Source organism: Labrus mixtus, chromosome 2, assembly GCF_963584025.1.
Source record: "Labrus mixtus chromosome 2, fLabMix1.1, whole genome shotgun sequence".
Taxonomy (NCBI): Eukaryota; Metazoa; Chordata; class Actinopteri; order Labriformes; family Labridae; genus Labrus; species Labrus mixtus.
In genome coordinates this window covers 5,896,317-5,920,071 of record NC_083613.1, presented here as the reverse complement: position 1 = coordinate 5,920,071, position 23,755 = coordinate 5,896,317, and the positions used below count along the sequence as shown (strand labels likewise).

Sequence of the window (23,755 nt, the reverse complement as noted above, 5' to 3'; positions counted from 1 at the left end):
AAATGCATGTTATACCAGGTTTAGCTACAACATGAAACACAACTTTAAAAATGATTGTATTTTGAACTAAGGTTAGATGAATCATTTGTAAGCAATCTCACGACTTAACACAGCACTATGCAGATTTCCTCACTGTAGTTTTTAACTCCCACATAAAGCAAAGACACAAATGATTGTGAATCTCGTTGGTTGGGGCAAGTTCACATTAGTATCGTGGCTCTATATGTCATTGCACTTCAGGATAAATGTGCTCCCCTTTTGCTCTGCACATACACTTACAAATAGTAAGTGAATGATGTGAAAATAAAGGTTGTTCTTTTTTGGAGAACGACTTGCCTTGATTTTTACATCTGGGGTCCAGAAAGAAGAGATAAGGCTTTAGGGTCAACTATGCATGTTTGTAAAAAAAAAAAAAAACACACAACAACACACACACACACACACACACACACACACACACACACACACACACACACACACACACACACACAGGGAGGGGATTAGTTGCAAACAACATGCCATTACAAAGAGGCGGATTGCACAGTAACACAACTCCCTAAAGTACCATAATGTAATTTTGTGCCAGTAATACAAGGGTGTGTTATGGTCCTCGTTAACCCCAAACATCACATCCCTGTACAGTACATCCCTCACTGTCTTACCTGTGTCCTGTCTGAACTGGTGCATGGACTGGAGATCTATGATGTAGGGCGAGAGCCGGCTGTCCACCTGGCCGAGGACCACGCTCCCTCCGCGGGGGTCGCTGCTCCGGATGGCCGCCTCTATCTGGTGGGAGACGGCGGGGCTGTAAGGCCTCCACCGGCCGTGTTCGTTCAGCCATTCCCACACCACCACGGCAGAGGCCAGGAGCATGTTGTTACTGTTGGCCCTACAGAGGACACATTTAAGGATGAAACATTCAGGGAATCACCTTTTTCTCCATTGTAGTTTGATGCAGCCTAATGAGAGATTTGTGAAGAGGCCAAGAGAGGCCAACCACAGAGCAAAACAATGGGGCAATTTGCACACAATTCTGTCTGTTTTTTCAATTCCGGTTTAACTATTTCATGTGACAAATGAATAGAAACACACACAGTAGGCCTACCCCAGAGATAAACAAAGCTGTTTGTCTTACATGGAGCCACAGCGGAGCTAACGCCGGGAGAGACCGACACATTCTTCTGCGGACATCCGAGCTCCGTGCATGGCAAAGCGGGGAAGGAAATCACGGTCCTCACTGCTCTGTGTTTCTCATAACCGATAATAGCTTTTTCCAAACAGCCGTCAAGTATAAGCTACGGACCCGAAAGCCTAGAGGCTACTGAGGTCGATAATGTTTGAGTCCTTTCTCCAGCCACACGGACAGCTTCTCCGGCGAGTCGTGTGTCTCCAGTGGCGGCCTTTTGTGAGAAGAAACCCCCCTCAGTTTGGGGGAAAATACGGTTTAAAAAAAAAAACACGTTTGGGTTGATATTTCATCTATTAGTCACAACGAAAGGGCGGCGATAGCAACAGCTTATTGTGTTTTCCCTCTCGTAGTTTTGGGGCGTTGCATACTGAAATGTTGAGAAAGTGTAGTGCTTCTTCCAAACAGCGCAGCCACGGTAGTAAACGACACTCCGACCAGGTGTTACGTCGAGTTCTGCTGCACGGCGAGAAGTGCGTGCAACTCGCGGGAGCGCGCCCAGCTCCAAAATAATACGGGCATTGCGATGTAACAGCAATGTTCTGTTTTAAAAAAAATGTTTTCCCCAAAAACGTCCAAGAATGAACGTTTCAAGAATGACAGTAGTATTTTAACAAGTAGGCTATAGGCCCACTGTCATTTTAGGGCGAACTCTTTAGTGTGTTTTGAAACTACATCTATATATTTTAAACTAAACCATATTAAATCAGACTTCTAATTGTGGAGTATTATTTTCCCCCAGGACATTTTAACTTGATAACTACATTATCAGAAAAAAACACAAACATCCACACGTAAGCCTACAGTGTGGTTGCATTTTTCATTCAGGTGTTTACATTCCGGGATTTGCATCCACTCCTGTCTCAACTAGAGCAAGTGCAAGATTACCAAAACCTCTCTTTAAAAAGATTCAACCTAAAGACACACACTTTTCAAAGACAGAGTTTGTTGCATTACATTACACACTAACAGTGCACGCTTCAAATGTGCGCGCCCCCGCGAGTCGAATAGCCTCAGAAGGTAGCACAATCTGGTATAGCACCAGAGCGCACCAGAACAGGTTCAACTGGTCTCGATCCCGTGGACACAACCCTCGAAGTTTACCCTGATGACAAATGTAGGCTAACCAAATCAACAAAAAAAAAGCTCGCCAATGTGCATTAGGGCCAAAAAGCACTTTATATTATTCTGTAGTGACTGAATTGATTAAGGTCTGTCCCATCTTACAAGTTTTATAGTGCCTACACTAGGCTATACTTTCTGAGTTCACACGCACCACATTATGTATCTTATTAGCCTAATTAAACATCCACCTTTTAATATGCACTTCTGGGTCCACCCTCCTTGTCCAAAACCCTTGGAGGAAAATACAGGATCGTCTCCACCATGGCTCTTTCCTTGCTTCCCTCTCCGGATGGTGGATCAAAGCAACCTCGTTTTTTCTATTTGAAATAAAATGCAAAATCCAAAAACAGAGAGGAACTGGGCTAGGTTTCCTCTAATATTTCATGGGCAGGAATACAGTAAAGATCGTCCATGGTGCGTTGAAATGAACTCTGCCATGCTTATCAATTTTATCCTTTCGGGTCCATCTTCTCATTTGAGCTGTAAAGCTCAGTTTGAGGGTTAGAAAGGGGGCTAGGAGGAAAGCAGCCCCCCCCCCCCCCCAACACGCCCCATGGTATCGTCGACCAATAGAAAGGGGGTCTCCAGAAACAGTTGAAGCCTGATGAGTTGAGTATGATTGAACACATTTCAGTCAGTTGTTAGATCTAAAATAAAAATCATGAAATTCTAATTTGTGTAAGCACATCTGGCCAGTTAAACTGATTCTGAAATAACTAGCCTATCTTTAGTGGGTTAACTTATTAATTAAATATCGTCATTTTGTTGTAGCCTGCCTGTTTTTTTGTTTCCTGTAGTAATATTAATATTTACAGTCTATGGTTGTGATCACTAACTACTTTGACCAAAATCATTTTATTGCCCTTTGCCTTTTTTGTTACATACAGATTCACATTATCTTTACTGTCCCACAAGGAAAAATTATATTTTGCAGCAGGAGCCAATGAACATCTAAGGCAACATCAACAGTAAAATCTAATACAATAAAAACAAAATTAGCCTACCTACAACAACGACCACCATTACACACTAGTCCTATTGTAAAATAAATACGAATCAAGAGTTTATTTTATTTTTTTATTTTTATATCTATTTTTTTGTACATTCTTGATTTTTCTCTCTCTCTTTGCTGCTGTAACAATGTAAATTTCCCCCTTGTGGGATAAAGAAAGGGTTATCTTTTAAGGGGTGCAAACACAGCCTGTAAATATTGGGTGCAAACCATTTTAAAAGCTGCCACACACTGCCACCTGCTGGACAATGCGGAAATAGCTGTTTTTAAGGGCTCTTGAAGTAGCTTAGACCCGTCGACATCACAAAATTAAAAAAAAAACCTTCAGTTCCGTATGTCTGAGTCTGAGCTCACCATGTCGCGTCGTAGGTAGGATATACCGTAATACACTGCAATTTGTATTACCTTTTTTCATAGCGGGTTTAATTTGTCTTTTTTAACGTATTTTTCACATGTGGCTAATCCTGTACAGGCTACCGTCGTTTCAGTACGGCTAGCAGAGCGTTTCCCAGCATCCACAGCGAAATAATATTTCGGCTACCTTTATTGAGATATTCGGCCTGTCAGCAGTAAGAGCTCGGAAGTTTCAATTTTTTTAGAAATGTGACGTCACTTTGAGTATCCAAGGCTCCATAGCTCAGGGGTTAGAGCACTGGTCTTGTAAACCAGGGGTCGCGAGTTCAAATCTCGCTGGGGCCTAAACAACATTTTTAATTTTCTAATTTGAGTGTTTTCTGAAAGAAGTGAGTTCCTATCTTTTATAGCAAAGCACGATGATGAAGGATGATTTATTTTATCATTTATTTCTTTAAATGTATGCTTTCTCCACTCTGTGTCCTGTTACATTTTGATCTGTTGATTATTTGATCAATTATTCCTATCTTATAACATTTAAAAAAATAATTTAATCATTCTAGGCGTAATGTGAGATAATGTTATCGGCCTAGGCTACTATGATGTCTTGAATTCATGCCCTTTTTATTTCTTAAAGAGTTAAAAGGTCTCTAGGCCTTACTGAGGCAGATCCCTGCATCGACTGTGATCACTTTGGGTCAACTCATGTTTAAAAATGTAGGCTACTTTAAGGCTAAAGTGACTTCCTTGAGATCTTCCTTTCCTTTTTTTGGATGAAGTAATTTAAGTTTTAGGCTAATGGAGTGGATTTAGCAGAATCTCAAATCCAATAAACTCTGCTACTAACTTAAATAAAGAGAACACTTTTTTTGACCAGCTCTAAATGATGAATAGGCTATTCATTGCTAGAATAGAAATATGTGACTTTAAACAATGCACTATTCCTTACTCACAGCCTAAAATTGTTTAAAACTCAACATAGCCTAGTCCTAACCTTGACACGTTGTTGCTGATCATGAGTGTAACAGGGTTTAATTGATACTAACTTCTTTCTATTAGGCCTACATTTCCCAGGCTGTGACTGAACCATTAGGCTATGGTAAACTTATAAACCTATCTGTACGACTGTCTACAGTTACTGCTTTGGTGAATATGTATGCTGGTAAACTTCTAGCCTCTGATTTACAAATTGACGTAGGCTAAAGTTTAAAGACTACACATTTTTTAATAATTTCCTTTTGTCTGAATATTAAACGTGCAAATGTAGGCCTACACCCGGGGACCTGGGGGTATAGGTAGCCGACGCCATGTGATTTCGGACATAGATACCACGATACAGTAAATTATATGGTTAACTCCATAATCCGAGTTCACTTGTACAGTTTTTCAGAGCCCGGATAGCTCAGTCGGTAGAGCATCAGACTTTTAATCTGAGGGTCCAGGGTTCAAGTCCCTGTTCGGGCGACAGATTTTTTTCTCGGCGTCGTCTCCTTATGCTTCCGTCCTGTATCAGCCTCTGCAGGTATCATGATCCACTAAAAGCGAACATAGACATTTCGCTCTCGTCATCGTGTAGGCTATATCAAGCTGATTCGCTGCTCATAGGGAAACTAGCTTCAATAAAACACCGTTTTGTAGGCTAGCTGATTTGATTAAAAGGGGTCCTCGTCTTTTCCGTCAACAGGTGAGCAGCCACGCTGCACGGATGGGAGTTTGAGCGAATGGTTGCGAAGTGATAGGTTGAAGAAGGCAAGCACAGCCTATACTGTACCTATGGCAGCCAGAAGAGGACCTACACATGTGACACCTAAATACAAAGTGGAGAGGCACAAGTGTGTCAAAGCACAGGAGTCCATGGCGCTGAAAGGTAGCAGAAATAACTACAAACTAAAGAGATTTAGTAAGTAAGAGAACATTATTTCATTCAAATTTTAGTTGCAATACATCATTTCACACCACTAACCATATAGGCTAGCCATACCCTGAATCAAACAAACAATCAGGAATAGTTTGCAAGTAATCAGCCAGTCACAGCAACTTCGTACAAAAGGGTTGCCAACCAGTTGTGACAATGGTTGGCAACATTCCCTTGGAATGTTGATATTGCCAAATACCACTTTATTGCTTTAATAGTTGTGTGTTTGGCTTTGAAAACCAGCATATGACAATAAGTCATGGTTTATAAACCAAAATAACCCAATCTAACCTCAAATATTTCATAAAATATTTTTTCTTTTCATTTTTTAGTAAAGGCTAGGTAATCTATTTCTAAGCATGCATTTGTTGAAACTTGCAAAACACATTCTAAAGGCTTCAAAGCTAATCAGTCGAAATGTTGTACATATATGTACTTTCACACATTCTCTTCACCAATGGTTGACACATTGCATTGACATAGAAATATTTCCCTTAGTATAAGTTGACAGCCCTTAGCACATTCAGTAGGAAAACAGACACATTCACAAAACAGATACACATTGATGAGGTCATGTAGAGCTTTCTTCTTGATGTGTACTTTTCTCATTTGAAGTTTTAAACGAATAATTAGCAAACGCTAAAGGGACAATTGGACGGCTTTTTGTATCTGCAAAATACAGTGGCACAGTGTCAAAAAAGTTAAAATCTAATATCAACAAGCAATATTGTGAAACAATAAAATAATGTTCAAATGAGACTTAATGTAAGAATAGCTCTGGAACTCCATTCCTGAAAATCCAAAGTTAATCTAGCAAATTATTTTCTTTTGTAATCTTAAAACACGGACATAACTCACTCCAATAAAGTATTTAAAATTACAAAAGATTAGCACATGCAACATTGTTACCACTGACTTCACAGACTTCCTTTTTCGATGGCACAAATCTTTTTTTGATCCCGTTACTTCACCCGATTCCTCTTTCAGTTTGGATTAGTAGCCTACATGTAGTCTTAATTGTATGCATTGTAGATTAATGTGAAAATTAAATAAAAGTAGTCTGGGTATTAAGAAGGGAGTTCAAAATTGTAGGCTGACGATTACCATGGGGAGCCTACCAGGCGAAGAGGGGTAACAACATCACATGGAAAGTTAATTTTATGCTCTTATCTTAAATCCTCTTATGTTTTAACTTGGTAATATCTTATCTTACTTACTTTGTCTATTTATGTTTTATATTTACTTTTTATTTTTATTAATATTATACTTTTTTTTATCCTTTAACCACTTGTTTCTGTTTCTTTTACTGCTCTTACCTTTGCTTTTATCTCTTTTAGTTTCTTACATCTTTTTAAATCTTTGGTCCTCTTGGTCTCAGCTCGTGTTGTTGGGTTCTTGTGTTGCCTGATGGTTATTATGATGGTTCTTGTTTTGCCTGGGTTCTTGTGATGGTTATTATGATGGTTCTTGTGATGGTCGGGTTATATATGTCTGTTGGGTATCGTGCACTTTGGGTTCTTTTCTGTTGAATTGTATTTAATTATTTTTAGTATTTTGCATTTGTTATGTTCTTCTGTGTTTGGTTTAGTTTGTTCTTGTTTTTGCTGTTTGTCAAAGCACTTTGTAAACCTGTGTTTTTAAAAGGTGCTATATAAATAAAGTTATTATTATTATTATTATTATTATTAAACATCTGAAAGACAAACGACAAAGTCTAATATAATAAGTATAATATGAGTATAAGTCTCATATCATCTACTCAGTACCCTTTATATTAAGCCTTCTTCTATTTCTCCTTATTTACATTCTATGTTATTATTATCATTATTATTATTCAGGCGATGTGTGTTTTCTTCTCAGGACCCCCTGATGACGTAGGAGGTTAAAGGTCAAACCCGCGTCAACATCACGGAGCTGTTCATGCTGTTCAAAGCACCATGAAGGGAAACTAAAACAGCTCTGTGTTTTGAAGCTGATTGGTTTAATAAAAGTAACAGGAGTAGTGCTCGTCACTACTGTTTGATTGTTGGCTGAGATAAAGGAGGAGCCGGCGGATGAGGCATCGTTCAAAAAGGTAAATACGCTAGCTTAGCATTAGCATGTTTGTTTGCTCGCTAGCTACCTGTCAAACCTGAAAGCGCACATAATGCTGCAGTCAGCGAGTTTAAACCATAAACGCGTGACTTATTTTACCAAATAGAGTCACCACGACATAAACTTTCTGTTTAAACGTGTGGTCATTTTAATGAATGAAACCACTTCATCTGCTCTCCTATTTCAGCACATGTTTGGTTTTCATTTGACTAATTGGCTAACATGAAAAGTTAATCCAGCTTCATTTAATGATTTGATACTTTCTGTAACAGTCACATTATATGTATCTCTATGTAGTGCTGTCAATCTCTCCTATATCCTTCAACTTTATCTATAAAGACCATTTACAAAAGAAAGAACAGAAGAGCAGTTCAGAAAAGAAGAAAAACAACCAAACACACACATACAACACATACAACACATACAACACACACACATACAACACACACACATACAACACACACACATACAACACATACAACATACACATACAACACACACACACACATACAACACACACACAACACACATACAACACACAACACACACATACAACACACACACATACAACACATACAACATACACATACAACACACACACATACAACACACACACATACAACACATACAACATACACATACAACACACACACACACATACAACACACACACAACACACATACAACACACACATACAACACACACACACATACACACACACATACAACACACACACACACACATACAACACATACAACACACACACACACATACACATACAACACACACACACACACACACACACACACACACACATACAACACATACAACACACACACACACATACACATACAACACACACACACACAACACACACACACACATACACATACAACACACACATACAACACACACACACACACACACACACACATACATACAACACACAGACATATTAACAATAAAAACAGTAAGACATACAAATAAAAAGGTTGATAATATTACATTTGATACAAAATACAAGCAATCTTCTATACTTATATATTAGATATATATACTTATATACTTAATATCTGTCTCCATACTGTAATCTGTTCTGCACATGTTAAATTTACAAATTATCCCTGCACTCATGTTCACTTCATTTGTCTGTCTACTCGCCGTTATATTGTATAGTTATTATAATATGTCTACACTCATGCACTTTAACTTATGTCAATACTGTCCATTTACAACTCTGTTTTTGCACATTTACATTTAATCATATTAATCTTCATATTTAAGACTAGTAATGCTTAGTTAAATCCTGGTTGTATATATTCTTATTTTTGATATTTTTAGTGCTTATTTACTTTGTATTTAATATTATATTGTGTTTAGATTTGCTAACATTGTGTTTTTTACTCATATTGTGTGTTGGATAACCTGCTGCTGTAACGCCACAATTTCCCAGTTTGGGATCAATAAAGTATTTCTATTCTATTCTATTCTACTACCACAAGATCTAAAATTGGTTGCACTTTACCAATTGACTGGAGGCATGGGAGGGTTAATATGGGGAAAAAAAGAGTCCACTATTTTGCCAAACTCTGTGGCAGTATGTTGTAATTGTATACATTTTCTGAACATTTAATTAAGACATATTTTTTTTAGGTAATACCAACTAATTGAACTATATGTTTTTCACAGAACTGATATCTGACAAATCGAGGTATGTATGTATGACCTACTGTTCTGTTCCTATGGATTAACTGTTGCTTGTGAGTAGGACTGGGTGTTGCTGCCTTCAAATCCTGATCAAAATAATTAGAAAAGTCTCTAATTTGTTTCAAATGAATCCTGAATTTGTTTCTTTTAATTAACCAAAAACTATAGAAGCAGAATAGGGTTATATGGCAACGTCACGAGAGGTCAAAAAGCTCCAGCAACACTTGTAGTATGGCTTGTGGCCTACGGGCCTGATGGAAATCATTTGAACACACACTATCTCTCCCCTTCTCTCTCTCTCACTCGCATGTACAGTATGCACAACTGAATGCTTCAATTAATGACATTTTTCAGAAATCAAAGGTGTCATGTGAACTTCTCTATCACTTTAAGGGCTCTGGTATTGTTAGCAGTATCACAATATTTAAACCACAGCCAGCCCCTCTCAGGAGATATGTTTGTTACACAGTTGTGCAGTAAACTCCTAATTGGGGTGAAAGTGTTAATGAGCATCTGGTTTAATGACAATCTCCAGACTGACTGTACAATCTCTGTTTCAGCATGGCAGGAGTGTTTGACATTGACCTGGAGACTGAAGACATCAGTGATACAGAGGTCTGTATTCCCCAGTCATTGATAAGACCACACAGACCAATTACTATGCTAATTAATAAGCCTTATTAGAGTTAATGTTCTGGTGTAGACACTTGCTAAGTGTACTGCCATTTTAGATTGTGTCTTTGCATAATAAATGTCTAATATCTGTGTTACCTCTGTGCAGGATGATGTCTGTGACTTCACAGTGACAGAACCAGAGAAGTACGTTGACTTCAACATTCAATCTCAAAACATAAATGTTGATATTGTGCACACATTAATCTCCTGTGTCTCGCGCCTTACAGTGTTCAGACCGAGGAGGTGGAGTTGACCAGCGAAAGTGTCAACAGAGACAGTGAGAGAGTGGGACCTGACTGCTTTGAGCTTCTCACTGTGCTGGGAAAAGGGGCCTATGGCAAGGTTAGTGTGTGTGTGTGTTGTGTGTGACATATAACATCTTTTTGAGATGATGTCATTCCTTTGGATTGTTAACAGTCTTTTGCTTTCGACTGAACAAAAGTTTGGATTGATATTCGCTTTGAAAGAGTTCTTTAGGATGTATTCATTTGTGAACAGTTTAACAGTAGAAACATAATCAGCAGTGTTAATTCTATACCTCATATTGGTCATCATGTATGACTATCAATAAATATGTGAAGATGATGCATGGATATTTACTGTTTACTAGATCATGTCTGATGTATAAAAAAATCACAATACACCTTTGCAGGTTTTCCAAGTGAGGAAAGTTCAAGGTGCTCAGACGGGGAAGATATTTGCCATGAAGGTCCTGAGAAAGGTACTTTTCTTATAACCCACAGTTTCACTCTTAAGGTATGGAGAACTGGTAGAAAGAAAACAATTATCCTTGAGCTGATTGTAGCCCAACAGGTCATCAAACTGCGCACAGGTCAGCCACATGTGACTTGAAGAAGCAGTGACAGTTAATTTAGACACATTCCCTGGAGAAGGCGGTATAACAACCTAGCTGTGTGGATCTCTGAATCATGTGATGATATGTGCTTATCTGGATTGGTAAATATTTTCAAGCTGCGTTTAATCGACAAAAATAACTCTGCAGTGAAAATCACCCCTTAAGTGCAAGGCAAAAATGTCAGTCACTTTTGGTCCAGACACCACTTAGGACACACATTGTCAGGCCATAATAAATTCAGTTTTAATTGAATTTTTCTTTATATTCTATTTTTTTGAATCCTGTTTTTCAGTTGTTATTCACTCTGTCCTTTCTTTCTTTTCCTCCTCATTTGTGTCTTTTTACACTAAACATCACTCACTTTGTCTTGTGTTTTATTTTTCCACCTTCAGGCGAAGATAGTGTGCAATGCTAAAGACACAGCACACACACGAGCAGAGAGGGAGATCCTGGAGACGGTGAGACACCCGTTCATCGTGGATCTGCTCTACGCCTTCCAGACTGGAGGAAAGCTTTACCTCATACTGGAGTGTCTGATCGGTAAGAAATTCAGGGATGATGAGCTGATGTATGAGGAGGATTAAAAAACAAACATTTGTGTGCCGTACATGTCCTATTCTTTTTGTTGTATTTATTGCCTGAATGTTAAAGTTGGAACAATGGAGGGATATCAAAACAGATGAATTAAGAAAGAAATCTTTACTCTAGTCATAGCCTAGTGGTTGTGTGGTGTGCCCCTCGTACAGGGACTATAGTCCTCCATGTGGGCAGCCTAAGTTGGATTTTGACCCTCAGCACTTTACCTCATGTCATCCCCCATTCTCTCATCCCTGTCTCTTACTCTATCCACTGTCCTCATCTACAGTGAAGGCCATAAAAGCAAAAAAATAAATACATACTACTACTACTAATCCATGTGTGCTGTTGTCTATAACCAGGAGGAGAACTGTTCATGCAGCTGGAGAAAGAAGGAATCTTCATGGAGGACACTGCAAGGTAATTAGTTATAAACCTTTCAGGATCAATTCTTGCACAACGTCAGGAAAACCAGCAAGAACGGCATATAAAAAAAAAAAAAATTACTTCAGGCTCTTCCTAACGTACAGCGAGCAAGCTAATGATTGTGGCTATATCACAAAACCTGTCCATATACGTACTACAAGCAATGCCACAGTGTGATAAGGGATCATAACTGTATTTACAGTCTGCTTACATATGGAGCAGGTTAGGACATACTCATTGTTGAATCAGGTTTACAGAGGACAAACTCTTCCCTCAGTCTGGGCCTAGCCTAGGTGTGCGTATAACTCTTTGTTTGATTCTCTGCTCATCCTACTTTGTAATTTTTGGTTCCTCTTTCATCTATCATGGACTTGACTGATTCATGTCTGCGTGCAGTTTCTATCTAGGAGAGATCACAATGGCCCTTGGTCACCTTCACTCAAACGGGATTATTTACAGAGACCTCAAACCTGAAAACATCATGCTTAATCACCAAGGTAACACACCACACACCACGTAGTGTACAGGGGAAAGTCAGCAAACATCGAAGGCAAAAGGCTGTTGAACACAAGATCTTATAGCTGTCCCATATTAAAGTCATTCATGCATGTGACTGAATCCCTGATTGAACATGTAATGAATACTATCTGGCCTTAAAGCTGAATTAAGCTCAGAATTATAATGTTGTGAAGCTTATGTATTTTGAACCAGAGTAACAGTCTGTACCCCAGATAAAACTACATTTTGAATACTGAGGTGAATTTGAGCACAATGTGGTTAATTTGTTGAAAGGTCACATATTGTACTCCTTTTCAACAAATTCAAATAAGTCTCCCCAAAAGATTTCTGTGAAGTTTCTTGTTCTAAATCCACTCTGATCCTGTATTTTATCATGTCTATAAACCCCTCTATTTCAGCCCTGCTCAGAACAGACTGTTTCTGTGTCTGTACCTTTAAATGTAAATGAGCTGTGTCTGACCACGCCCCCTCTCTGGAAGGGCTGTGGTTGTTTAGGCTTTCTCGCTCCATGCCCTATTGTTTACAGTGAGAAGGCAGACTTAATAATGTTAAAGTCTATTTTGCATAATGTGACCTTTTATGTGTCCTCGTTGGCCATGTGGTTGAAACTTCATTTTGTGCTTTTGTATTATAACATATTGTCTTAATTTATTCTTAGACCTTTACCTCAGATAATAACTTGAATCTGTTTTTTTTAAGGACACATCAAGCTAACAGACTTTGGTCTTTGTAAAGAATCAATTCATGATGGATCTGTCACTCACACCTTTTGTGGCACCATAGAGTACATGTGAGTAACCCTGAGCTCATCCTCACATTAACACGCACACTCTTAATCACAACTACTCACTTGTAAAACTAGATTCTTTCAACCCTTTTGTAGGAATATCCCCCAAAGGCATAAACATTACATTGCATTTTTTTTTACTTTTTTGGAAAATAATTTGTAAAAACACAATTGAAAAGTGTTTCATTTCCCATGTTTGTATATTGTCTTTTTTCTTCAGGGCTCCAGAGATCCTGACCAGGACGGGACACAACAAAGCAGTGGACTGGTGGAGCCTCGGGGCCTTGATGTACGATATGATGACTGGATCAGTAAGTTAGAACTGTGTGGTAGAATGGTTATTAATTATTAAGAAAGCAAGTCAAGTAATGGCAATGAGACTCATCATGAATGTCACTACAGAGTCTGAAGCAGCTTGTATCAGTGATCTCTGAACCCAAAGCTCGATACGACAGTCGAGGGTTTGAAATAAGGCTTTAACGTCCTGCAAGTAATCTGTCATCGATCAATGTGGCGAGAAAATTCACTGAAGTAACTGCTGAAGTGAATATGTTGACTAACATGTGTTCAAGGACAGTTTTTCACAGCTTTTCTCATCCTATTAGACGATTTGTTTGAATTAAGTTTCCTTGTTCATTTAGTCATTTTCACACATTGTTTACTAGACACTGCTTGTGAGATATCTACTGAATTAAATCCTAAAATGACCGTACTATATCATCAGACATTAAGGAAACATGCTATGTTGAAATGCTGGCTTCTCAGCAGCACAGTATGTCCTCCTTCTGAGTTTCGATTCTGGTCAGAAATGGTCTGTTTTTTGTTTTGACTAGAGCCAGGCAAACGGCAAGCCAACAGGTGTTACAATGAAGGAAGTGGGCAAGTGAACTGGTTCAGAGAACTGATTCTACCCGACCTAAAAAGCCTCAAAAGCTCCACGAGCAGAGTCGGCACTCTCCAATGTTTTGAATTTGGAGTGCAGTACCAATATTAACCACTACATGTCAGAGTTACATATTGCTCCTTTAATAAAAGAGAAACTAGAGGAACAACAAGTGATGGATTCATATCAATGTCTTTTCCAAGCCAGCACATCTACTTTTAAAATTGATTCAACCAATATCACTTGTAAGACTGCAATGCAGCTAGATCACGACACCACAGTAACCAAAGTTTTTTTTAGAGGACTTTTGTGCAAGAAGCGAATAATGCATCAACCAATACAACTATCTGTGTGTGTAACTAATGGCTGCCTCTCTCTGTGTTTTCCCCAGCCCCCCTTCACAGCTGAAAACAGGAAGAAGACCATCGATAAGATTTTAAAGTGTAAACTGAATCTGCCACCATACCTGACCATCGATGCCCGGGACCTTATCAAGAAGGTACTAACACACATACAGTACACACACACACACTTACAGCTGATTTTAAATTCTGCTTTCATCTGATTTGCTGGAGAAATGTTTTGTTCATCACTGATGACCCAGAGGAAATATTCAGAGATAGCATCAGGTCATTTTTACTGATGACAGAAAAAGAAGAACTTAGTTGATGTTTGGCTTCACACATTTTCCTGATTCACTCAATTTCTCAAAGCATTTAATGTATTTGCTTTTATGTATTATTTATCTTTAAGATAATGAGATGTGTGAGGCTTCTGCCCTTATTGAAATCTCTGTAGCACTCTTTTACTGAACTCAAAATGGACTTGTTCTCATTCTAGTCACTACAAAATAAACTACACACTGTGAGATTCATTCAAGAATAAACACACGGAGTTCTCCTCTTTTAAAGTGACTCGTGGTATTTTCTAATCCTCTGCCCTACTATTTTTATTTGTTTTATTTTGTGGGGTCTAATTGACTAATATGACTAACATTCTCTCCTATAAGAAAAAAATAACAGCTTTAACATTGATATTGACAACTTGAACATGCACTCTTCAAAGCCACCAGACTCCATTGAGAAAAGCAGAACTTGTACTGTGTGTGGGTGTGAATGTGTGAATATGTGGGTGTGTGTGGTGTCTGACTATGTATACCTCATTTGGTTAGTTGAGTCACTCTGGTGATTTAAATTGTTAGGTAGGATCCACTCAATATTTTTGTTTACAGCCCATTAACACAGAGTGACTAATCAAATCAGCCAGCATTGAGTATTCCACTCCTGTGTTCTTTAAGTTTAATGTTTTTATTGTTGGAGTCTGGCAGGTTGGAAGATGGCAACATAACAGCAGCTTCTATTTGAATAAAAACATGAAAAGGTCTCGCTCTGCAGGGATACCTTCTGCAATGTTTTTTTTAAAACTACAAACCGCTATTGTGTTTCCATCATCCAACCCAATACATTATTATATTAGACCTTTTCAGTAACAACAACAACAACAAATCAGTCAAGGTACTTTGATTAGGTGCATTTGCCCCCGAGGACATGGGGCAGCCACCAGTCTCTGACACCTTTTTAATTTGCTGCTCATTAGAAAACATTTTGAAACAGGATTTATTTTCCAAATTAAAAGAAGTGATGGATGATTTTAAAAAGTTAGCAACATTATCACACAATCGTAAATCTTCATAATGATTTTGTTCCACTCTTCTCTATCTTTCCAGCTGCTGAAGAAGAATCCAGCTCAAAGACTCGGCTCCAGTAAAACGGACTGTGCTGATATCCAGGTACAAACTCTTCATCGTACAGTTATAGTAACCAAAAGTAACTGATGATGCTTACAGCCTGCTGTGTTTACGATGGATTCCCTTAAACCAGACAAGTGAAAATACATCAATGCTGAGACCAAGTTTTTATGAGAGACAAACAGATGATGTGATCGTTCAAATAAACCAAACTGTTCTTGTTTTCATGTGCCACCTTGTGTAATGTGTACCTTGTGTTTTTAAAAGTGTATGTATACACAGGTAAGTCAAAGACAAATATCAAAAGAAGACAAATTGTGTTCATTGTCTTTTCTATTCTCACATGTATTGATTAGTCAATGAGAGTTACAGAGCTGGTAAAAAAGATGGATTAAAAATTTCACCTTTGAGGGAAATGTTTGAAATGCTTTCCTGAATTTTAACCACATCCCAAAAAACAAAAGAGACATGACTCACAGTTTCCCTGTTGGTCTGGGATTAGTGTTCACGTCAGCTCAAAATACAATTTGTAAATTTTGATTTTTTTCTTTTTTTCATTGCAGAAACATCCGTTCTTTAAGCACATCAGCTGGGATGACCTGCTGAACAAAAGGCTGGAGCCGCCATACAAACCACAGCTGGTAGGTCAAAGTTCACCTTTGGGCTCATAATAATACACAATAGCATGTTGACTTTTTTGTTTCTGTTACTCTGGGCTTAAAAGGTTATTTCAGCACATTTCAGCACACATTGCACATACAGGGCCCAGGCATGATTGTTCCCCCCTCCTCTCTGTCCCGCTGGTCTGCGTTCATATTAATAATGTCTTTCCATACCTTTGTACACTTGAGTATTCACACATTCTGATACAGCAGGTTGCAATATGCACATAGTTGGTTTTCACAAATCCGCCAAAAAGCAGTAGGAAGAAAACGCAACCATGGCAACCACCCGCAGACTGAGTCCATCCTGCTAACTGTGGATGTTTTTGTTGTTTCTGAGACGCCAACAACGACCCTCTTCATACTTCCACATCTATTGTGCAGCTCAGAAGATTAAGTGCGCCCATGCTGCGGGGATACAACGGTTTTTGAAGCGACGGGAGCCGTTTAGAATTACGTCATGATTGTGTTCACTTGTCGGTACGAGTACAGATCAAATGAACCGGACTTTGGGGTGAATCGTACTCGCATCGGGGCCCGAGTGAGTCCCTAGAGTGAAACCAACCTTAATCACTGCTTCTTTCTCTCTGTATGTGTCTTCTTCTCGTCCCTCTGTAGCAATCGGACGAGGATGTGAGCCAGTTTGACACCAGATTTACCCGACAGACACCAGTGGATAGTCCAGATGATACAACCCTCAGCCACAGTGCAGAGCTGGCCTTCGCTGTGAGATGCTCTTCCCTATCAGTTTTTTTGTTTTGTGGTTTATGTTTAGGCTCAAAGAAACACACACTACTGGAAACCAACCTCAGTTTCATCTCCAGTATATAGTCAATGACTTAGTTGTTCTACCTCTTAACAACTAACCCAAAAAGACTGAAGGGAAATTTGTTTTGTTCAACCCTATGAACCTTCATGCACATGAAAAGGACCACAATGGCTGCACAGTAACTCCTGCAGGCCAACATGTTCTAGTTCTGGTTGCTGCTTATTCTCATTTTCTGAAGAGTTTACAGAAAGGATCTTTGTATTATTAAAGCTTATGTTGCTTTTCTTTGACACCAGAAACAGCTGTTACAGCTCTCTTCAAACTACTAGACTCTATTAACACAAACAGTAGCTTTATTTTGTAGAAGGTAAATGAGACCTGGATCAATTTATTTGTTTTTGTGGCTTTGTCGAGAGCAATTGAACTGCTGTGTCTGGCATCAATCAAAGGATTTAACTATTAAAAAAAGGTCTATATCTGCAGGGATCATTTCTGTAATGTTGTCAGACACGTAACAAGCTATTTGAATGGACTTAAGTTAAACCTGTTTTGATCTAATACTCATTTACAGAATTAATCTAAATAAAGCCCTTACTCAAAAGGAGCAAAAATTCCCCTTTAAAGTTTTAACAAAGAAACCTGTTAACCGTGATGTCATCCATCCATGATGAAGCGTTGTGACGGGATGATCATTTCTTACCAGGGTTTCACCTACGTGGCTCCGTCTGTCCTGGAGAGTCTAAAGGAAGGCTTCTCATTCGAACCCAGAACACGACCCGTACGCCGACACAACAGCAGTCCACGCACGCCCATCAGGTAACATATGGACAGAAAGAGAGACGTTGCATTGGTTGAGCTCCACATTCTGAGTCTTTTTTTGTTTTTTAAAGTTTGCATTCAGTTAGAACAGGTTAGTGCAAATAGACTATTGAAAGCTGCACAGGAAGTTCAATCAGTTATTCAACAGCAGATCACACAATTCAAGACAAGCGCTTCAAATGAATCTTTTTAGCAAGAAGAATCAATGCAATGCCATCACTTTGCAAATAAAGGTTGTAAATCTGGATTAATATATTTGGCTTTGAACAAAATCATGAGAAAATATACTGATTATTAAGTGCACATTTCTCTCAGCTATATTTAATATCTTCCATGCTGATAATCGTATCTGTTTTTCTTCCTCGTCTCTTTATTTGTCAGTCCTCTGAAATTTTCCCCAGCCGGACCTTTTAAGTCCAGCATGGACGGAGAGCCCGACGTTTTCTCTCCCACCTCCCCACCGGCAGCTCCAATTCGCGGCGCTCTGGAAAACGGAGTCGCCAGTCAGCCGATCAGGACGCCTGCGAGGAACAAGAAGCAGAAGGCACTTCGGCGATGAGGAAGAAGTCTCGGGAGAAAAGCTCGGTCAAGTCAACTTTTTTTTTGCGGGACTCAGCGACTGTTGAGGCACAGAGCTAAAGGGTTTGGTGCTTGCAGGTATCATGCTTGTTTGGAGTGGTTTAACATATACAGTTTCACACTGGGGCTTTCTTTTCTTGATATCTGTTTGTCAACACTTTTAAACTCCATATTCACCGGATCAACCTGGAATGATTGAGCTTTTTTTTTACGTTGTGACGACTGATCTTCAGTTTTATCACTCGTCTCAGGTGGTCACATCAGTTCATAAAGCTTTAATTTATTCCTTCCATGTGCTGCACTTATAGCTGACACTGTTGTAAATATGTGAAAAAAAGGATCTATATAATAATATTTTCTACATATAACCCTTGACAGAGGGCAACAGAAGCACAGATTTTTCTACTTAACTTTCTGAATGGAGCTAAAGTCGAGGTCAGGTAAATGATTGATCGTAATGTTTCAACATGCTTTGACAATTACAGCAAAGGGAAAATAATATAAAGTTTTTTGGGGGGTTTAATTAGTTCATCAGCTTTTAATTAGTTCATCAGAGTTTGTGCTCGGAGGTCAGCTATCACAGGCTGACATTTTAATTAGAGAGCTGATGAAGGATCGCTTGATGGAGGTCTGATTTCTTTACAATTACAGTTGATCTGTGAGACTGACCTTCAGCCATCGGCTTATCAAAAAAAAAACTCTTTATTACCGCTGTCTCACAAGTGACGATTCTTTTGACCAATCAGGGGACCGCAGTGTGTCTAGCTCCTCCCTTTAGGGTCGGATCAGTACACTTTGCACCCCAACAGAAGGGTAAGGGCAAAAGTATGACAGCATGGATCAGTTATTTTGGTACCATTCCCAGCTAGTGGAAACAAAATATCATTTTTTTTCACCAGCAGGCTCAGATTAATACTCAAGTGTCTGAGAACATAATGTCAATCTTCTCTTCAGTGATTAACCTTCTTATTTTTAAGCTCCTATCAGGAACTTTCAGTCAGTTCTGATTTTGGCGACCCCTGTAGACGAGTGGCACCTCTTATCTCTCGCAGATTATGTCCTGTACATGTGTAAGAAGTGCTTTTTTTTAACAAAAAATCTCAATCTGTTGTCGTTTATCGGCCAAAAATATCAATCGACGTGAGTCTTTGCCAAGAAAAATGTAGATAAATGCTGTTTGAGCAGCTTAATGAAACTCATTTTGTTTGCCACCAACCCTGCAGCAACTGTTTCAGACATTGAAAAACTCCTCAACTTAGTTTACACCACTTTTTCTAAGCTTTCAGACTCCATTTTCATACAATTTTTTAACCCAACCCAACAAACCTATAGGGTCAGAGGTACACAAGCAACACCAGTGGCGTGACTGATTAAATGACTGTCTTTCATAACTGACACAATCCGAGCCTCTCTGTGGCAAACGCTGGCCTTTTTTGACACCAATTGGCTGCATTTGCTATTTATTACAACAGCCGCTGTAGAATACATTACAAATGTTATGGCAGGCGCAGTTACCTGGATCATATCCAGAACAGTTTTTTACTTTCAGTTATTTAGCCCCTTAGGAACTGTGAACATAGGAACCAGGTTTAAAATGATCAGACTTCTCGTTCTGAGCAGTAATATTTCTCTATGATCTGGGGGGTAGGGGCTTTATCTATCTACTGAATGACATGCTACATCGCACACTTAAAGGCAGAATGTGCAAAATTTTACAAATAAATACAGCCAAAATCAGAGTCATGACTGTCCACAATGAGTGTGACGCTCGAGTCGCGTCGGCTGTGTTGATGTCTGAGCTGTATCTACATCGTGTTTACATAGACTGGACGGCCGGCCGGCTCATCCCCTTGCGTATGAAAGCTGTTAAAGTGAGAGATTGGAGAAAGAAAGAATAACATACAGCACTGTACTCACTGCTTATTTAAACTTCACGTAAGCGTTTTTAGATCATGGTCATTCCATCAGCCTGCTAACATAACAATGCAGCTCGAGACGAGGACAATGTTGTGCCATTTATCATTATTTCTTTTTTCTTACAAAGAGTCTTCACATCTACTGCCAAAGCGTTAACACATCCTATCCTCATATTGTACAAACATGCCAATCACAGTATGCCAGAGAGCACTTCACAACTGTGTTTATATATTTAGTATTTAAAAAAAGAAGGTGTTTGTCTGGTTAAAGAACAACATGTATTTTTACACAGAAAATCAAAAATAAACAGTGTTTACAGAAAAAATCCTTTATATTTGAAAATGCTCAACTGTCATCGCCTGGCATACCTGTAAGACAAGATGCAGGGTTCAATCACTGCAGGCATGCTCAGGGCTAACACCAGTTCAGCATTTGAATGTATTAAAAAAAATGCTACAGTGCTCATCATTTAATGCCAAAATTCTCTCAGCTTTTATTCTATTCATGAATGTGTCATAGATAAGAAACATTGAACCATATCCTCTTCCTCTTGTATTTTGTATGATATAAAAAGAGTAAAACAAGCATGAGTCTTAAAGCACACAGGAGACTGTACAAGGCAGCAGAGACAACATGATCATGAACAGGGATAGTAAATAAGACAAATATTACTAATTCATTTCAAGTTAAAAAAATGCAAATCCATGCTGTTCTGTTGATTAATCTATGAATTGTTCAGCTTTGCCTTCAGTCGAGTCATGTATATATGTATGTATGTACTTTAATAGGTAATGGAGATGGTATTGCCTGGATAGAAAAAAAAGGGCAAAATGGGAAACAAATGTAAATAACATGGCTGAAGCAGTTGTGTTTGAATTTGTTGCTTTAATCAACCATTTGCTTCAGTTCTTTGACTTGTTTCCTGTCAGTCATGAATTGTAATGAAGGAAAAAGAATGTAGTTTACAGCACTCACACATAAAACATGAAGTCAATGAACATAGGAACATATGCAGACAAAACGGGCTAAAAGAAAATGATGTGAAACTTATTGGTAAATGTATTGATAAGAATCCCACTCGGGCCCATTTCAAATATTACAAACTGTCCCTTTAAATTGTTTCCCCCAAACATGTATGTTTTTAATGTGATCTGAGTTCACTTAGGAGATCCGATCGGTCAAACAATAGTTCTCAGTTCGGTCAGGTTTAGGCTCTATCAATACTTTACCCACAAGTTAAAGTGAAAAGTTCATGATTTGTCCTCCACGGTGACAGCGCTCTTTGGAGGAAAGCCCTGAAGTCAAACTTTAGTACCAGCCAATAACATTAGAGCAGGATAAGACAGAAATATGTCTACCTGACAAATAATGTTTACTGAGTGTGGAATGTTAGTGTGCTAACGTGCTGAACTCACCTGGTGCACATTTTGAACGTGTTAGCCAATCTGCTGAATAGCATGTTAGCATAGCATTGTCTGTGTGAACATGCTGACTGAGCTCTGTGATTGAGCTGAGCCTCACAGAGCTGCTAGCACGGCTGCAGACTTCTGTCCTATTGAATCACAACGTGACGGACATGAAATAATGTTTTGGATTCAAACAGAATTTTGAAAAAGAAAAAAAAAGAGATTCAAACTGCTGGATTTAGGGGAAATAAAAGCATAAAACTCTAAAATAACTTCAAGGAGTTGAGCATTTCTTAAAGTGATTCTAATTATTGCTTTTCAGTCTGGACTTATTCAGTTAATAATTTAACATTATTGAATTCATTCATTTCATATAGATTACAATGAGTCTCCACAAAAACCAGCTTCTTTTTTTCATACTGAAGAAGTTGTGTTCTGTAGAAATGTGTCTGCACATTGGGTCTTCCACCAGCCTTCTTCATTCACACTGGATACCAAGACTTTGATTCTCAGCTGTAAACAACGCAGCAGTTTGGTCGATGTAATATATGGAAGGAGCAAAAGGTATTTCTGCTCATAAAAAATAAAACAGGGCTCTTTTTTTTTTCTCAGTGCAAGTTGCCACATCATGATACTTGCAGTCTGTCTGCTGTTCAGTGTTCACGTTTGTAAATGTGTTTATAAGATGAATTATGATAATAGTGGGGGGAGGGATAAAATGCTGTGAAAAGGATTTATTCACATTCAAAGTTTATTTGGTATTTTTATTTTAAATATTGTAACTAAGTGGATTGCAGTTTATTTTTGTGATCATTTCTATTTTTTTTTTCCTTTTACGGCTCCTTTTCTCTGCTAAATGATGAATGTGTTGAGAATAAAAAAAGGATATATTGCTGACTTTTTGTATTGACATTTTTATTTAAGCAGCTTTCTGTTTCTCGTTACTTATGGATTTTTAAACGTTAAAAATCAAAAGAAAATGAAAGCTCATTGTGATGTCTCCCACAAGGAACATTTCATGTTATTGTGCCTCTGAGTCGCCAACAGCCGGGATAGAAGGCATAATGTTTTAAAGTTCATCCATATGTATTTCTTGTAAACATGATATTGCTATAACGTCAGGTATAATTTGTATAAATATGAAAGGTAACACCTTTACATTTAGAAAATCCAACAGGAAAGCATGAATTTGGGATAATTTTGTGTAAGGTCACTGTCACCTCTTAAACCGTGTTTTAACCATTAGAGTTCATGTCTAAACCATGACATGACTTTTAATTGAATTATATCTGAATTGATCAATTATAAAATATGACATTTTTGGGCCAAATGTCAACTCTTCAGTTACATGACAACTTGAAAAATAACTTTTCCAGCCATTTCATCCCTGTCTCAAGTAAAGTTACGATATTCCAGGAAACCTTATAAGGCAGGACAAACACCAAATTGAGCACACATTTTTTTTAAATCAAGGATGATCTCATTTGATTTTGGTGGTCAAAGGTCAGCGTTTCTGTGACCTTTGTTGGTCCCATTCTCATTCGATATTGTTGATATCCCTGCAAAGCCCAGAGGGAATTGTAAAAACATCGGTTTTATTTGTATCTATCAGTCCAAGTTAAAGAGGTTGTCTGTGATCAGAAACACAGAGAGAGAGTGAGATATTCTCTGGTTAATGTCCCTCATGTTAATGATTGTGGTGCGACCTCTGCTTTTAAATGTTGGCCTATACTTTTGCCAA

At 38.5% G+C, this 23,755-nt stretch overlaps 2 protein-coding genes and 2 non-coding genes across 5 annotated transcripts in view; 3 read left to right on the top strand and 1 right to left on the bottom strand.

Moving 5' to 3' along the window:
* The window catches only part of LOC132982148 (E3 ubiquitin-protein ligase DTX1-like), a 36,111-nt gene extending 33,314 nt beyond the window's left edge, over positions 1-2,797 (bottom strand). The window contains exons 1-2 of one of the 2 annotated variants that reach the window (XM_061048477.1): positions 2,500-2,797; positions 663-889 (exon numbers count right to left, since the gene is read on the bottom strand). In XM_061048477.1, coding sequence (XP_060904460.1) covers positions 663-873 — 211 coding nt within the window. In that variant the 5' untranslated portion in view covers positions 874-889; positions 2,500-2,797. Of the gene's footprint in view, positions 1-662; positions 890-1,135; positions 1,628-2,499 lie in introns of those variants that run through there. The other variant, XM_061048469.1, reaches the window with a different exon arrangement.
* Positions 2,798-3,949: 1,152 nt separating this feature from the next.
* trnat-ugu (transfer RNA threonine (anticodon UGU)) lies at positions 3,950-4,022 on the top strand. Its single transcript has one exon. It is a non-coding gene; the product is annotated as a tRNA-Thr (tRNA).
* A 1,046-nt stretch (positions 4,023-5,068) lies between these two features.
* trnak-uuu (transfer RNA lysine (anticodon UUU)) lies at positions 5,069-5,141 on the top strand. The gene has a single exon. It is a non-coding gene; the product is annotated as a tRNA-Lys (tRNA).
* A 2,339-nt stretch (positions 5,142-7,480) lies between these two features.
* Positions 7,481-19,516, top strand: LOC132982162 (ribosomal protein S6 kinase beta-2-like). Its single transcript, XM_061048489.1, has 17 exons — positions 7,481-7,666; positions 9,376-9,397; positions 9,954-10,008; positions 10,175-10,212; positions 10,296-10,410; positions 10,721-10,789; positions 11,317-11,464; positions 11,863-11,920; positions 12,323-12,423; positions 13,145-13,235; positions 13,453-13,543; positions 14,507-14,614; positions 15,842-15,904; positions 16,426-16,503; positions 17,143-17,250; positions 17,997-18,109; positions 18,494-19,516. The coding sequence occupies exons 3-17, from the start codon at positions 9,955-9,957 to the stop codon at positions 18,669-18,671; spliced, it is 1,413 nt and encodes a 470-aa protein (XP_060904472.1). The 5' UTR covers positions 7,481-7,666; positions 9,376-9,397; position 9,954; the 3' UTR covers positions 18,672-19,516.
* The last annotated feature ends 4,239 nt before the right edge of the window (positions 19,517-23,755 follow it).